The sequence below is a fragment of the Bombina bombina genome, chromosome 12, assembly GCF_027579735.1.
Source record: "Bombina bombina isolate aBomBom1 chromosome 12, aBomBom1.pri, whole genome shotgun sequence".
NCBI lineage: Eukaryota > Metazoa > Chordata > Amphibia > Anura > Bombinatoridae > Bombina > Bombina bombina.
In genome coordinates, this window is record NC_069510.1 from 37,900,100 (window position 1) to 37,914,376 (window position 14,277).

At 36.1% G+C, this 14,277-nt stretch overlaps 1 protein-coding gene across 1 annotated transcript in view; it reads right to left on the reverse strand.

Annotated features, from left to right (window-relative positions):
- Positions 1 to 14,277, reverse strand: part of MAMDC4 (MAM domain containing 4) — a 123,866-nt gene that overhangs the window by 66,640 nt on the left and 42,949 nt on the right. Inside the window, exons 16-18 of the mRNA XM_053695430.1 lie at positions 9,950 to 10,080; positions 6,522 to 6,630; positions 12 to 119 (exon numbers count right to left, since the gene is read on the reverse strand). Coding sequence (XP_053551405.1) covers positions 12 to 119; positions 6,522 to 6,630; positions 9,950 to 10,080 — 348 coding nt within the window. The remainder of the gene's footprint in view (positions 1 to 11; positions 120 to 6,521; positions 6,631 to 9,949; positions 10,081 to 14,277) is intronic.

A 14,277-nucleotide genomic window follows, 5' to 3' on the forward strand; every position in this document is an offset into this window, starting at 1 on the left:
TCTGGACTCACCATTGCCAGTCGTGTGATCAGAAATCGTACCCAGTTCCCAGTCAATCTCCTCCGTCTGATCCTGGTACCAGCCACAGAAACTTGTATCAAAGTTACAAGTCACAGGGGCTAGAAACACAAACAACACAATGCAGTTGTATGCAAAAGATAATATAGTATCCAGACACTTGGTCTGCAATAATGACTATAAAGTCTAGGAGAGTCAATGACAACTGATTCAGAGATTGTAATTCAGTAACATGCAGACTAGATGTGCAGCATTTTATATTTCCACATTATAGATTTCCATTATGTTTAACTTTGAGGTTACAACCCATTAATGGCTGTATATATAACTGAAGCAAACAATATATGGGTTCAACATTTTATAAAACCAAATGTAGCTTAAAAGTGTATTTCTGTAAGTTTGCACAGTTTAAATAAAGTTGAATTGCACAATATGATATTAAACTACCTTTTATAGTGCCAGAATGCTTATGCATAGTATGATAGAAAGATGAGTCCACAATCTGACAGTGTAATTTAAAGGCTGTGATACTAAGCACAAAGCTGGAAGTGCTGATATATTCTGTATATTTCATAGGTAAATTCAATCATTTGACTTTCAAAAACAAAAAACAAACAAACAATGGAACAAGATATTAAAAACTATTAACATAATAATAAGATTTCTGTGACACGATCGAATATGTAAATTAGCTAGCACACTAAGAGATATATTTTTAGATGGCAGAGCTTCACTGTATTACACCTCTGTTACATGTTAAATTAAAAGATTAAGGTTCTTGCAGCTATGGACAAAGTCTGAGTGGCCAGGGGAGGAGCCTATGTAATTTGGGGGCGGAGTCAATCATTCTGGGTACAGGCAGTAATTGATGGTCCATGTAAGTTTTAGTGAAAGAGGCCAGAAAATAAATAAAGAAAATGAGAAACTAAGCTCCATGCAGTAAACTGAGGGATAATTGTGAGCTCCAGTGCAGATGTCATATTTAATGTTAGGGTCACAAATCTCAGGTCTGCAGAATGCTTTATATAAGTTTAACATGGCATCACTCTAGACAAATAATAATAACCAATAAACATTTTAAAACTAATGAATTAAAGGGACATAATACTCATATGCTAAATCACTTGAAAGGAATGCAGCATAACTATTAAAAGCTGACAGGAAAATATCACCTGAACATCTCTACGTAAGAAAGAAAGATATTTTACCTCACAACTTCCTCAGCTCACCAGAATAAGTGCTGCTTAAAAAGTTATACTTCAGCTGCTGTCCAGCTGCAGGTAAAAAAAAAAAACTAAGAAATGACCAGCAGCAAATCGGCATCAACAGTGCTAAGGTCATGAACTTTTTTACTGTAATCTCATGAGATTTCATAGTAAACTTGCTTAAACTGAATAGAGAAATAACATGAGTGTGCATGAGGCTCGCTCCCTTGCCTGTCCCGGGACAGGCAGACTGATTTGCTGCTTTTACAATGGGGTGTAAAAGGACATTTTGAGGTAAAATATCTTTCATTTTTACATAGAGATGTTCAGGTAATATTTTCTAGTCAGCTTTTTACAGCTGTGCTGCACCACTTTCAAGTGTTTAAACATTTGGGTATCATGGCCCTTTAAGGATTAAGACAGTTGTCACAGAAACGTTAAAGTACCATTAAATACAGTACAATTGCATGATCAACTAAAATATAATAAAAAGACAATGCAATAGCACTTAGTCTTATTTTCAAATGAGATTTGTTTCTGAAACGTTTCCAACTTAGTTCAGTTGTCCTTCCCCCTGTATCATGTGACAGCCATCAGCCAATCACAACATGCATATACGTATGTTCTGTGAATTCATGCACATGCTCAGTAGGAGCTGGTGTCTCAAAAACTGTCACTATAAAAAGACTGTGCTTATTTAGATAATGGAAGTGAATTGGAAAGTTGTTTACAATTGCGCGCTCTATCTAAATAATGAAAGTTTAATTTTGACTTTAGAGTTCTTTTAAGCAGGCTTGAAGGGTGAAATGCGTCATGCTTCACGCATCAGCTTTAATGTGGCTATATAAAGTATTGCTTACATTTAAATGTGATTCATTTCATATATACGGCCCAATGATCAAAAACTCGCCAGCATAAAGAGAAATCTCGCAAAATTGTAGTTTTTTTTTTTTTCGAGCAATCTATTGTAATGTTTGTGTCTCTCAAGCTAAAATTTGCCTTTCTTAAATTCTTTGAGGAACCTCACAGTACTAACAAGACTTCTTAGATAATCCCGCCAGAGCTTTATATCATACTGAATGTATCTCAGTTACCATATTCAAAATCCCTTTATAACAGTTATTAAAGGGACATGAAACCCCAAAATTATCTTTCCTGATTCAGATAGAGCATACAGTTTTAAACAACTTTCCAATTTATTTGTATTATCTCATTCTTTTTTATCCTTTGTTGAAAAGCATATATAGATTGGTTCAGTAGTTTGGATCTAGCTGCAGATTGGTGGCTGAACTTGTATGCCTATTTTCATTGGCTTATAAATGTGTTCAGCTAGCTCCCGGGAGTGCATTGCTGCTTCTTCAATAAAAGATACCAAGAGAATGAAGCAACATTGATAACAGAAGTAAATTAGAAAGTTCTTTAAAAATGTATAATCTGTATAAACAGATCTGCAAAACGGAACAAATGGAGAGCAACAGAGTGCACAGACGATCTAAGTATAGGAGTAAAATGTAACAATTTATAAAACAAATAAAAGATGTACACTCACAAAGATGACCTCAAACAAGTGAGGTATGTGTCAGCAAGTATTAAAAGATGGACCCAAGAGCCGTGGGTCTACAACACCCCTCCGCATCACCAAGCATCCACACCGTAGTTGGTGTTGGGTTTAACAATGAGCTGTGTTTTATAAGAGTCCCAAGCACATTCGGCACGTCAGACACAGTTTAATCGTCCCCGCAGGATAAAAAGACCAATGTCCTTAAAAACGTGTATCTCAAGTAGCGGTTGCTCTGTGAAAGCCGGCTTCAGTTCAGCTGCTACAGTAAGCACACTCATGCCCACCGTGACGTATTATAGGCATGGTCTAACGCATTTCGCAGGGCTCCTCCCTGCTTCGTCAGAGGCTATCTGAATCATGAAAGAAAAAATTTGGGTTTCATGTCTCTAGTCCTTTGTGTCATGTACTGTTCCTTTAAGGTTTCTTAATTACTTGTGGATTCAGCTGCCTTTAAAAGGAGGCAGGGTTTCCTTTCCAAATTGCTTGGAAATTTGTTTGTGAGCGAAATAAATATTGGTTACTGCGCTGGAAAACACTATTAAGTCTATGAAAAAAGGAGGACTCCCTGGCCTCTAAGATAATTATGTGACGGGGTATAAGGATTATTTAGCCGAAGCTAGATAACCTTAAATCATAAGCGCTAACAAAAGCTTAAAATAGTGATATAAGATAGCCTTTCAATATACACAAGCCAATATTGGCCAACTAAAGTGATCCAAGCTTGAATATGTGATTTATATGAATTTAATAAAATAAGTAAATGAATATACACAGATTTATGACATAAAATAAATGAGTTGATCAGGCGTAATAAAAAGTGTAGTATACAATCGACTAGAGTAACTACAATTTACAAATGGTTAAAATAAAGGCTACAATAGCTGCATTAAAAAATAAAAAAATGAGAAAGATTTAACAACATATGCAACATACGTAACAATCGTTACGAGTAGGGATGGGCGAATGTGCAAATTTTCGAATTTCGAATGTAGAACGAATGTTATTACCGAAATTCGAATTCTAAATTCGAATGTCGATAAGAACGAATATTCTTAAAAATTCGAAAATCGAATGTTATTTACAGTTTTCGAATGTCACTTTCGAATTCGAATGTTTATAATTATATTGAATGTCTACATTCGAAATTCGAATTTTTTGAATTCGAATATAAATTCGAATTTTTCGAATTCGAATATAAATTCGAATTTTTCGAATTCGAATATAAATTCGAATTTTTCGAATTCGAATATTGCATAATTCGAATATTACATTTAAAAGCATTAGAAATACTATTACAATCTAAATTCGAATTTTTCAAATTCGAATACACGTATTGCATAATTCGAATATTACATTTAAAGAAAAAGCATTAGAAATACTATTACAATCTAAATTCGAATTTTTCGAATTCGAATATTGCATAATTCGAATATTACATTTAAAGAAAAAGCATTAGAAATACTATTACAATCTAAATTCGAATTTTTCGAATTCGAATACACGTATTGCATAATTCGAATATTACATTTAAAGAAAAAGCATTAGAAATACTATTACAATCTAAATTCGAATTTTTCGAATTCGAATATTGCATAATTCGAATATTACATTTAAAGAAAAAGCATTAGAAATACTATTACAATCTAAATTCGAATTTTTCGAATTCAAATACACGTATTGCATAATTCGAATATTACATTTAAAGAAAAAGCATTAGACATACTATTACAATCTAAATTCGAATTTTTCGAATTCGAATATTGCATAATTCGAATATTACATTTAAAGAAAAAGCATTAGAAATACTATTACAATCTAAATTCGAATTTTTCAAATTCGAATATTTTCGAATGTAATCGTAAAATTCGAAACCGAATATTCGAAAATCGAATGTTAGAATGTTATGTAAACATTCGAAATTCGATTCGAACGAACGAATGTGTTAAAATTCGTGCCGTTTTTCGAATGTTGCGAAACATTCGCCCATCCCTAGTTACGAGGCAATAAAACACATATATGGAAATGAGGGTTTCCAAGCGGATTCCGGATAGAGATGAGTCGATAGTATTGATCGAAGAACTCTAAGATCAGACATCAAATGAAGAAGCTCCAGCGACTATCGACTCATCTCTATCCGGAATCCGCTTGGAAACCCTCATTTCCATATATGTTTTTTATTGATTTGTAACGATTGTTACGTATGTTGCATGTGTTGTTAAATCTTTCTCATTTTTTTATTTTTTAATGCAGCTATTGTAGCCTATATTTTAACCATTTGTAAATTGCTTGTTGTAGCTACTCTAGTCTATTGCACCTAATGTATAATCCTGGCCTTTGCTTGAAGCCATTTAAAACTACCTATTTGATTATTAATCTACTTTAGTTGCTCACTTTTTTACTTTTATTTTGTGGAAGTTTCCTTCTTTGCATTTCCAGCATCTACTTCTTCAGCTGGATTACACTGACAGTTGTTTAAGTTTGCTTCTGAGAGAAGTGTACTGCAGCTGACATCACAGCCTCTTTCCTGAGCATGAGCAGTTCTGTCTGAGAGATCTCTTCGTTCCAGTTTGTTTACACAGACCACGCTGTGCTGCAAACCTACCTCTGTTACCGTTTTCAGATCCATTAGATTCAGACCTCTCTGAACAAACCGGATTACCTTCCAAGCACAGATTGCAATCTAACCAAGTAAGCGCCAACACACTGTGTCACCTGTAACTTGTTTCTTTGGGAAATGTAATATGTATCTAGTGGATGTTCAAATTCTTTCCTGTTCCTTTTGAAATATATTTACCTAAGTGAACTGCAGTAACGAAATTCTCCTGAACTTACTCTTACTAACTTTATACTTTCCGGATGTATTTGAGAGAAACTTTCATCTTAAAGGGACACTGTAAGTAAATATTTTCTATGCCTGTTACTAACTAACTACCCCAAATACGCTTTTTATCAATAGCATTTCATTAACATATCTCTACCGTATATCAGAAATCTTGTCTGCAAATTTAATTGTTTTCCAAACCCACTCCTTGAGTATCCTTTGCTCTGTACCAATCAATTTACAATACCTAGGTTTCAAAATGGCGCTTTAAACACAAAGTTATTGGTTTAAGTATTTTGAACATGCAGTGCTGAAAATAGTGGGCAGGATAACGTGACATCATCGGCGAATAAAAATATAACTTTTAGAACGTTATGAAACTTGGTTTTGGAGAAAATATACGTCAGTAGGTTTTAATTAATGTTTATTAACTTTAATATGTTAGTTGTTTAGCTTAAAAATTATAACAGAAAGTAATCCTTTAAGTATCCTGTTAACCGGTTTTAGTTCTCAGAGCTTATGTTTATCTATACATATCAGTAGAAACTTTAACCTAGGGAAATAAGAGACTCTTTAGGCTGGTTGACTGTATATAGAATTGCAACCTGTAGTAAGCAACAATTAAAAAAGATGCTACAAATTGTCAGAAATATATTAAAATTTGCTGCTAACCTTTCTACAAATAGATCCATACCGCAGTATCCTGACACTTTTATACCCTAATGCTGCTGAATTGACATTTGTTATAGCGGGACCAATGCTGCTTTGAATATAGTATTTAGCAGCAATATAATAAAGTATTTACTCACTTTTGATGATGATATAAGGTAGAACTTATAGTGAACCACTAGACCACAACGTGCATCGTTAGTAACGAGATGGACTGAACTAAATATTAGATGTAATGATCACAAACCTTGGTCAACAGAAGGTTTCTTAGTCTCACATCCTACAAACTGTATGTCGTCCACTGCAACTGCCCATTTCCTTTCAGGCAACAGATCTACGGATCCATGCAAGACCACCTAAAAACAAAGAGCACAGGTAACATGACTAACGAAATAGACACATGTCTGTGATATGCATACAGCAGCACTAACATTACACTTAAAGGGACAGTCTACGCTAAAATTGTTATTGTTTAAAAAGATAGATAACGCCTTTACTACCGATTCCCCAGCTTTGCACAAACAATAATTGTTATATTAATATACTTTATAACATTTAAACCTCTTAATTTCTGCCTGTTTCTAAGCCACTACAGACAGCGTCTTATCACATGCTTTTTTATTAGCTTTTCACAACAGGAGACTGCTAGTTCATGTGAGCCATATAGATACCATTGTGTTCATGTCTAAAGAGTTATTTAACACAGTACTAAATGCAAGTCAATAGATAATAAATAAAAAGTCATGTGATCAGGGGCTGACAGAAGATGCTTAGATACAAGGTAATCTCAGAGGTAAAAATTATATTAGCCCCTTGGCAAACGAGGACATGTCAGGCACGTCCTACGTTGGGTGTGAGTTAATGACCAAGGACACGTCCTCTGGGGTTGCAAGCACTGGAAGCGATTGTGATGCTGAAGTTTCAGGGAATTGCAGCAATGTCTTGATGTTGAGGCATCGTGCAATACCCTTTTTTAGGCACTCTGTGGCCCCCTCTGCATCGGCCAGCGATGGTGCCGATCGTTGGTGGGAGGGATCCGAGGGAGGTGGGTGGGCGGCCCATCGCTGGGGGAGGCAGGAGGAGGGCGGGACGGGATGTGAGGAGGGCGGGAGGGTGTGTGAGAGGGGCGGAAGGGGTCGTGCAGGGGTGGGTGGGGGCCGCTACGCTACAGAAAGTCTGCACTTTAGTGCAACATGAAGGAGGGAGAGGGGGGTATTTTACATTTAGTTCCTTGGGAAATGACCTGGGAGGGGGTAGGGAAATGAGGGGGGCAGCTACACTACAGAAAAAAAAAAATATGGCAAAATGGGTACTGGCAGACAGTTTCCAGTACCTAACAGAGCGGATAATAGGTAGAGGGGGAAGGGTTAGAGAGCTGTTTGGGGGGGGGGGGGGGTCAGGGAGGTTGGGAAGTAAGGAGGGATAGTACCCCTCAGAAAATATATAAATATATATAATTATTTTTTTTAAACTTTTATTTTTATATACTGGCAGACGTTCTGCCAGTACTTAAGATGAGGGTGACTTTTAGGGGGAGGGAAGAGTGCTGTTTGAGGGGGGTCAGGGAGGGATCAGGGGGTGGGATGTGTCAGGTGGGAGGCTGATCTCTACACTAAAGCTAAAATTAACCCTACAAGATACCTAATTAACCCCTTCACTGCTGGGCATAATACAAATGTGGTGCGCAGCGGCATTTAGCGGCCTTCTAATTACCAAGAAGCAATGCCAAAGCCATATATGTCTGCTATTTCTGAACAAAGGGGATCCCAGAGAAGCATTTACAACCATTTGTGCCATAATTGCACAAGCTGTTTGCAAATAATTTCAGTGAGAAAAATTAACCTAGATCAATACTTTGGGCTATCTACTAAAAAAATATATATACATGTGAAGGGTTATTCAGGGATTCCTGACAGATATCAGTGTTACAATGTAACTTTCGCTAATTTTGGAAAAAAAAAATGGTTTGGAAATAGCAAAGTGCTACTTGTACTTATTGCCCTATAACTTGCAAAAAAAGCAAAGAACATGTAACATTGGGTATTTCTAAACTCAGGACAGAATTAAGAAACTATTTAGCATGGGTGTTTTTTGTAGGTTGTAGATGTGTAACAGATTTTGGGGTCAAAGTTAGAAAAAGTGTTTTTTTCCCCATTTTTTCATCATATTTAATATTTATTTTTATAGTAAATTATATGATATAATTAAAATAATGGTATATTTAGAAAGTCCATTTAATGGTGAGATAATAATATAATATGTGTGGGTACAGTAAATGAATAAGAGGAAAATTACAGCTAAACACAAACACAGCAGAAATGTAAAAATAGCCCTGGTCCTTAACGGTAAGAAAATTAAAAAGTGCCGTGGTCACTAAGGGGTTAATATAACAGTGTTGGTTATGCAAAACTGGGGAATGGTTAATAAAGGGATTATCTATCTTTTAAACCAATAAACATTCTATTGTAGACTGTCTCTTTAATGGGACAGTAAACACCTTTTATATAGACTTTTTTTTTTGTAAATAGGGAAACAATTTAGCAAAATAACTAAAAGAAAAACACTGCAGCCTTATCAAGACTAACCCTGCTACATATCTCTCCATAATTGGGTTTAATAGATAAGAATTGCAAAATGATGCTGTTTTACTTAAAATAAAATGTTCTACCAAGTGTAGAATAAAAGCTATTTCTTTGCACACTTTGGGTTAGCGCTTGAGTGAAAGCCAGAACAGAGTTTTGTGGCACACCCAATAGAAGTATATGAGGTGAAGGATTTAGAGAAAATCTCCAGATGTTAGCTCACCTGAGACTTTCGCTCAAGCTCTACCTTTATACTTTCAACTTGTAATATGAGCCCAAGAATAAGAGCACTATCGATTTAACTTGAGCTGTGTTATCGCTCAACAGCGCTAACGTTTTATGCTCCACTTGTAATCTATGCCTTTATGGGCAATTCATTTTATACTTGAAATAGAACAAAATAAAGAATTGAGTAGATATGAGCATGGCGAAAAAATTCGGTTCGGATCGATTCAGAATTTTTCGATGTTCGGTTCGGATCGATTCGAATTTGGAAAATTTTGAATCGATTTGTTTCTGATTCGTTTCGATTCAAAGAATTTCGGCTGGAATCGGTTCGATTTGGTTTGGTTCGATTCGGAAATTCGGAATTTCGGTAAGTGTTAGGTGGGATTAGACTAGTATTATGTACTGTATATTAGGTGTAACCCATAGCATAGTGATATAACTTAATATACTGTACAATACTAGTGTAATCCATGGCCATCCGAATTTACCGAATAAATCCGAACTAATTCGGATTTATGCGGTAAATTCTGCAGTATTTTAATTCAGAAATTTGGTTAGATCCGAATCGCAGAATTTGCGGAATTTTCCGAATCGAACCGAACAGAATTGCACATATCTAGAATTGAGTGTCCAACCAGGGTGCAGTACCTTTTAACTCCCTTGTGTAATACATCTGAGGTTAGCTGTGCACATCTCTATCACAATAAGGTTTTTATGATGGCCTGACGTTTTGGATGACGTCTCCTCTGTGAAGGTTACAACAGGACTAAAAGAGGCCGCCCCCTGGGTTAGTATTACCAAGAAGCACGAGATATGATAGGTGTGTGCCCAGTTGAATGCATTTCTCTTCTGTTGTTGTCTGTACCTGGAATGGTCTTGGCCTCTCACCAACAGGGATTGTGACAAACTTCCAGGATGCGCTGTGCTCGCCTTGGCTACGCCAGACGTGGGTGTGTGTCCCCAGCTCTGGATCCACTATACGTACAGAGAGGAAACCTGCAATAACAGCAACGCAAAGAACATATGAATCAAACCCAGAAAGTTTCCGCTATGTAAGTGACATTCATCATAAGCAGCACTAACGTTCCGACTGCGCTTTAAACATTTAGAAGCTAAAGTGCGATCTTAAAAGGACAAGAAACCCAAAAAAATTCTTTAATGATTTAGGTAGAACCTACATTTTCAAACAACTTTCTAATTTACTTCTAGTATCTAATTTGTTTTATTCTCTTGGTATCATTTGTTGAAGGAGCAGCAATGCACTACTGGTTTCTAAATGAACACATGGGTGAGCCAATGAGAATCAGTTTATATATGCAGCCACCAATCAGCAGCTAGAACCTATTTTTTTGCTGCTCCTGAGCGTAACTAGATAAACCTTTCAGCAAAGGATAACAAGAGAAGGAAGCAAATTAAATAATAGAAGTAAATTGGAATGTTGTTTAAAATGGTATGCTCTGTCTGAATCATCAAAGAAAAAGTTTGTGTTTCATGTCCCTTTAACTTCAACATCACTATGTGCAATATTATGTATTTAAACTGCAAAGATCTAAAGTTTAATTATAGGCTCAATAACACTACTCACAGTGACAAAAAGAAGATTTTATTATTTCAGGTGATTTGAAGTTTGGTAAATAACGCAGTAATGCAGCAGGTAATGCCAGTAGGATACAAATTAAGATTGGTTCTACAGATTAAGTTCATGGAAACAGAAAATGTAACACTTATACAACTTTATGGATAACTAGTTAGGCTTCAACTTGTGTAATGTGTACATTTCTGAAGACCGTATTTTAAGAAGGATACAAATAGAATAAAAACTCTTCAATGGAGGGCTACTAAACTGGTAAATAGTCTAAAAAATAAATCTTTCAAGACTTTATTGCCTTAAAGGGCCAGTAAACCTAGCAAATAATGTTATATAATTCTGCAAATAGTGCAGAATTCTATAACATTAGCTTAGCTCCAGATTTCAAAAGTGAAGGGTTAAATAGATATCACGCAAATAAAACAGAACGCCGCTCCTGGCTCTACTGATCGGGTCTGTTTTCTTCTCCTAAGCGCATTTGGGCACGCTGTCTAATCACAGCCGGCCCGATCGCGCTATTTAACTAAATGTAGCTAGCTCCCGCTACAAGACCAGAGCAGGCGCGAGTTTAATAGCTTGATCGGGCACGCTGTGACTAGACAGCGTGCCCATGATGCGCTTTGGAGAAGAAAACAGACCCGGTCAGTAGAGCCAGGAGCGGCGTTCTGTTTTCTTTGCGTGATATCTATTTAACCCTTCACTTTAGAAATCTGGAGCTAAGCTAATGTTATAGAATTCTGCACTGTGTGCAGAATTATATAACATTATTTGCTAGGTTTACTGGCCCTTTAATATAGCTTATAGGAGTGAGGGAGGAGAAATTATATCATAGTAACCAATATGAAAATTAAAGGGTTTAATAAATCTGAGGCTGAAAACATTTATCAAAATGAAAAGCAACACCAGAACAAATAGTCAAGATTTTTACAGAAAGAGTAATTGATTCATAGAATAGACTAGTTACAATAGAGGTACTAAGGATAAATACAGTAGGGCAATTCAAGAATGACTGGGTCATGCAAAAACAGCGAAGTTTCATTGGGTGATGCCCTTAGTCATGCAACAATTAAAGTACCGGTCAACTGCATCTATGCATTTTATTGTGTTTGCATATGTATGTGGTTATTTGTTAGTTGTTAATAAATATCAGTATTCCCAGTTAAATTCCTTATTTTATTGCCCCCCCCCCCCCCCAATCCTTAACTGGCTGCCCCCAGAGCTTAACAGGTTCTCTCTTTAAATTGACAAAAAGCCCTTTTTTGTGCAAATAATTTAAAAAGCCATTATTTAGCTATAACTATAGTGTAATTAACAATATAAATCAAAAAAGGTCCCTTTAATAATTTGAATTCATTCTTTTGAAAAATTGTAATGTTCCTTGTAAAAATTATCCCAATAAAAGCAATATTTGCGCTCCACTTTGTAATACCAGTACACGCTAAAGTTGTCAGCACTGCGAACGTGACCTCGCATTGCGATCACAAGAGCGTGCTTCCAAAGGCTCCTGATCGCATCAGTGACAGCATCAGAACTTCAGCGCAGCTAAGGGATTAAGAAGCGCAGCAATAGCATATGTATATGCATATGTATTTACGGGAAACACGCAGTTCCCATATATGGCAATGTAAAGGCACTTTTTTTTTTTTTATAACACCCCACTCCTGCAAACTTTAGCCCCAAAATACTGCCTAGTGCAATTATTTTATTAAAAAATAAAGATGCTGCTATCTTTATTTTTAATAAAATACACTACACAGTATTTTGGGGCAGATTTATAAAATGAACCAGAGATCTTGTAATGGCTGATTAATTATCGCGTGCCCGCGAACTATCAAATTTGTTCGTTTGTGGGTGTGAGATCATTTAGCGCTCCACTTGTAATCTAGTCCAAAATCTAATAAACTAAGTACATCCTATTTATTTATTATTTTTGTTTGTTCATTTATCTAAAGTGATTTGATTTGGTACAGGATCAGCACATTGATTCTACAAGGTATACAGTAATTTGCAATGCTATAATACGTAAAGAGATTCACTGTTAACATTGTGTGTGTGCAGGTGAGGGAGTAATATGCGAGATGTATGCGCAGAGAGGCAGGGCAGTAATATGCATATGGTAGCGTGTGTGCATAGCAGATAGTCGCGCTATTGGTAGCCATGTAATTGGCTGAACTGGGCTCTTCAGAAAAAAACAGGGGAGGCAAACTGAGGCGGTTTATAAATGTAAATTTGGGGGTTTCTATTGCAGATGATACAGCAGTTATGTTTACACTACACAAGCTATTTTTATGTTTTCTGTCCCTTTAAAACATAGGAAATTCAGTCAGACTTGGTGGGACTTTTGGTTTGTATCTGCCTTCAAAATCTATATTTCTATATTTAAAAAAAACATTCTAAACAGATAAGTCTGATTTCCAAAAATGAAGGTCAATAAAAGATAGAATTAAACAAACATGGAAGTAATTTTTTTGTATCGAAAACATAATCCAAAATGTATGATTACCTGATAAATAAATTTCTTATTGGATTGTGAGAGTACACAAGATCATCGAATGTGGGTGGGATATTAATTCCTTGTCCCCCAGAAAGAGGCAAACCAACCATACATTCTAGAGCAGAGCTTCTTAAAATGACAAACCCTTTCAGATGGACATATGATTTTTTTTTTTTTTTTATGTTCCCTCTAATTTTTTTTAAACAGTCTGTACAAAAAAAATGACAATCGCAATATTTGGCCAAGTGACTAAATAAGCTATTTACACACCTCACATTAAGCAGAATACAGAAGAAAGTTACTTACTCACACAACACTCACTCATAAATACACACCCACACTTATACACACATGCATACACACACTTATGCTACTTTCAAACACATCCACACATACACACTCACTCACAACACACACAAACATTCATACATACACATACACGCATACAAACATACACTCACATACACAAACATTCATACATACACGTAAACTCATACATACACACACTCACATACACATGCACTCACATACACACACACAAACATTCATACATACACGTACACTCATACATACACACACACTCACACATATGCATACACTCACATACACACACACATATATATAGTCCAGGGTGTGTGCACTCTCACAAACCGCCCACAACTGCCAGGGTGCTATAAAATAGTGATAAGGTGTTGAAATAAGCACTCGCTGGACTTCAGTCAACTGTGACAGCAAAAGTCTTCTTTAATGTGACGTTTCGGGACACATACCGTCCCTTCCTCTGACAAACAACTAGTGTAAACAGCAAACTTTTAAAGGTCTTTGTGACACTCCCCTTTGTTCACAGCCAATCTCAGCTGCCAGTGTGCAAACAGCTTAGTGACCTCATCAATAAACCTATTTGCAATGTAGATACGTGTTGATTGTATTATTGTATAAAACAAATAAAAGTGAAAATATCATGTGTTATGTGATGTAACTAAGTTGATTAGCAGTGGTCCACTTTGAAAATTTTTTTATATCATAATTCAATATGAAATCGCAACTTCCTTGTAAACATGCCCTTTCTTGGCAACCAATAGGGACCTCATATTCCTAACACTCCCCAATC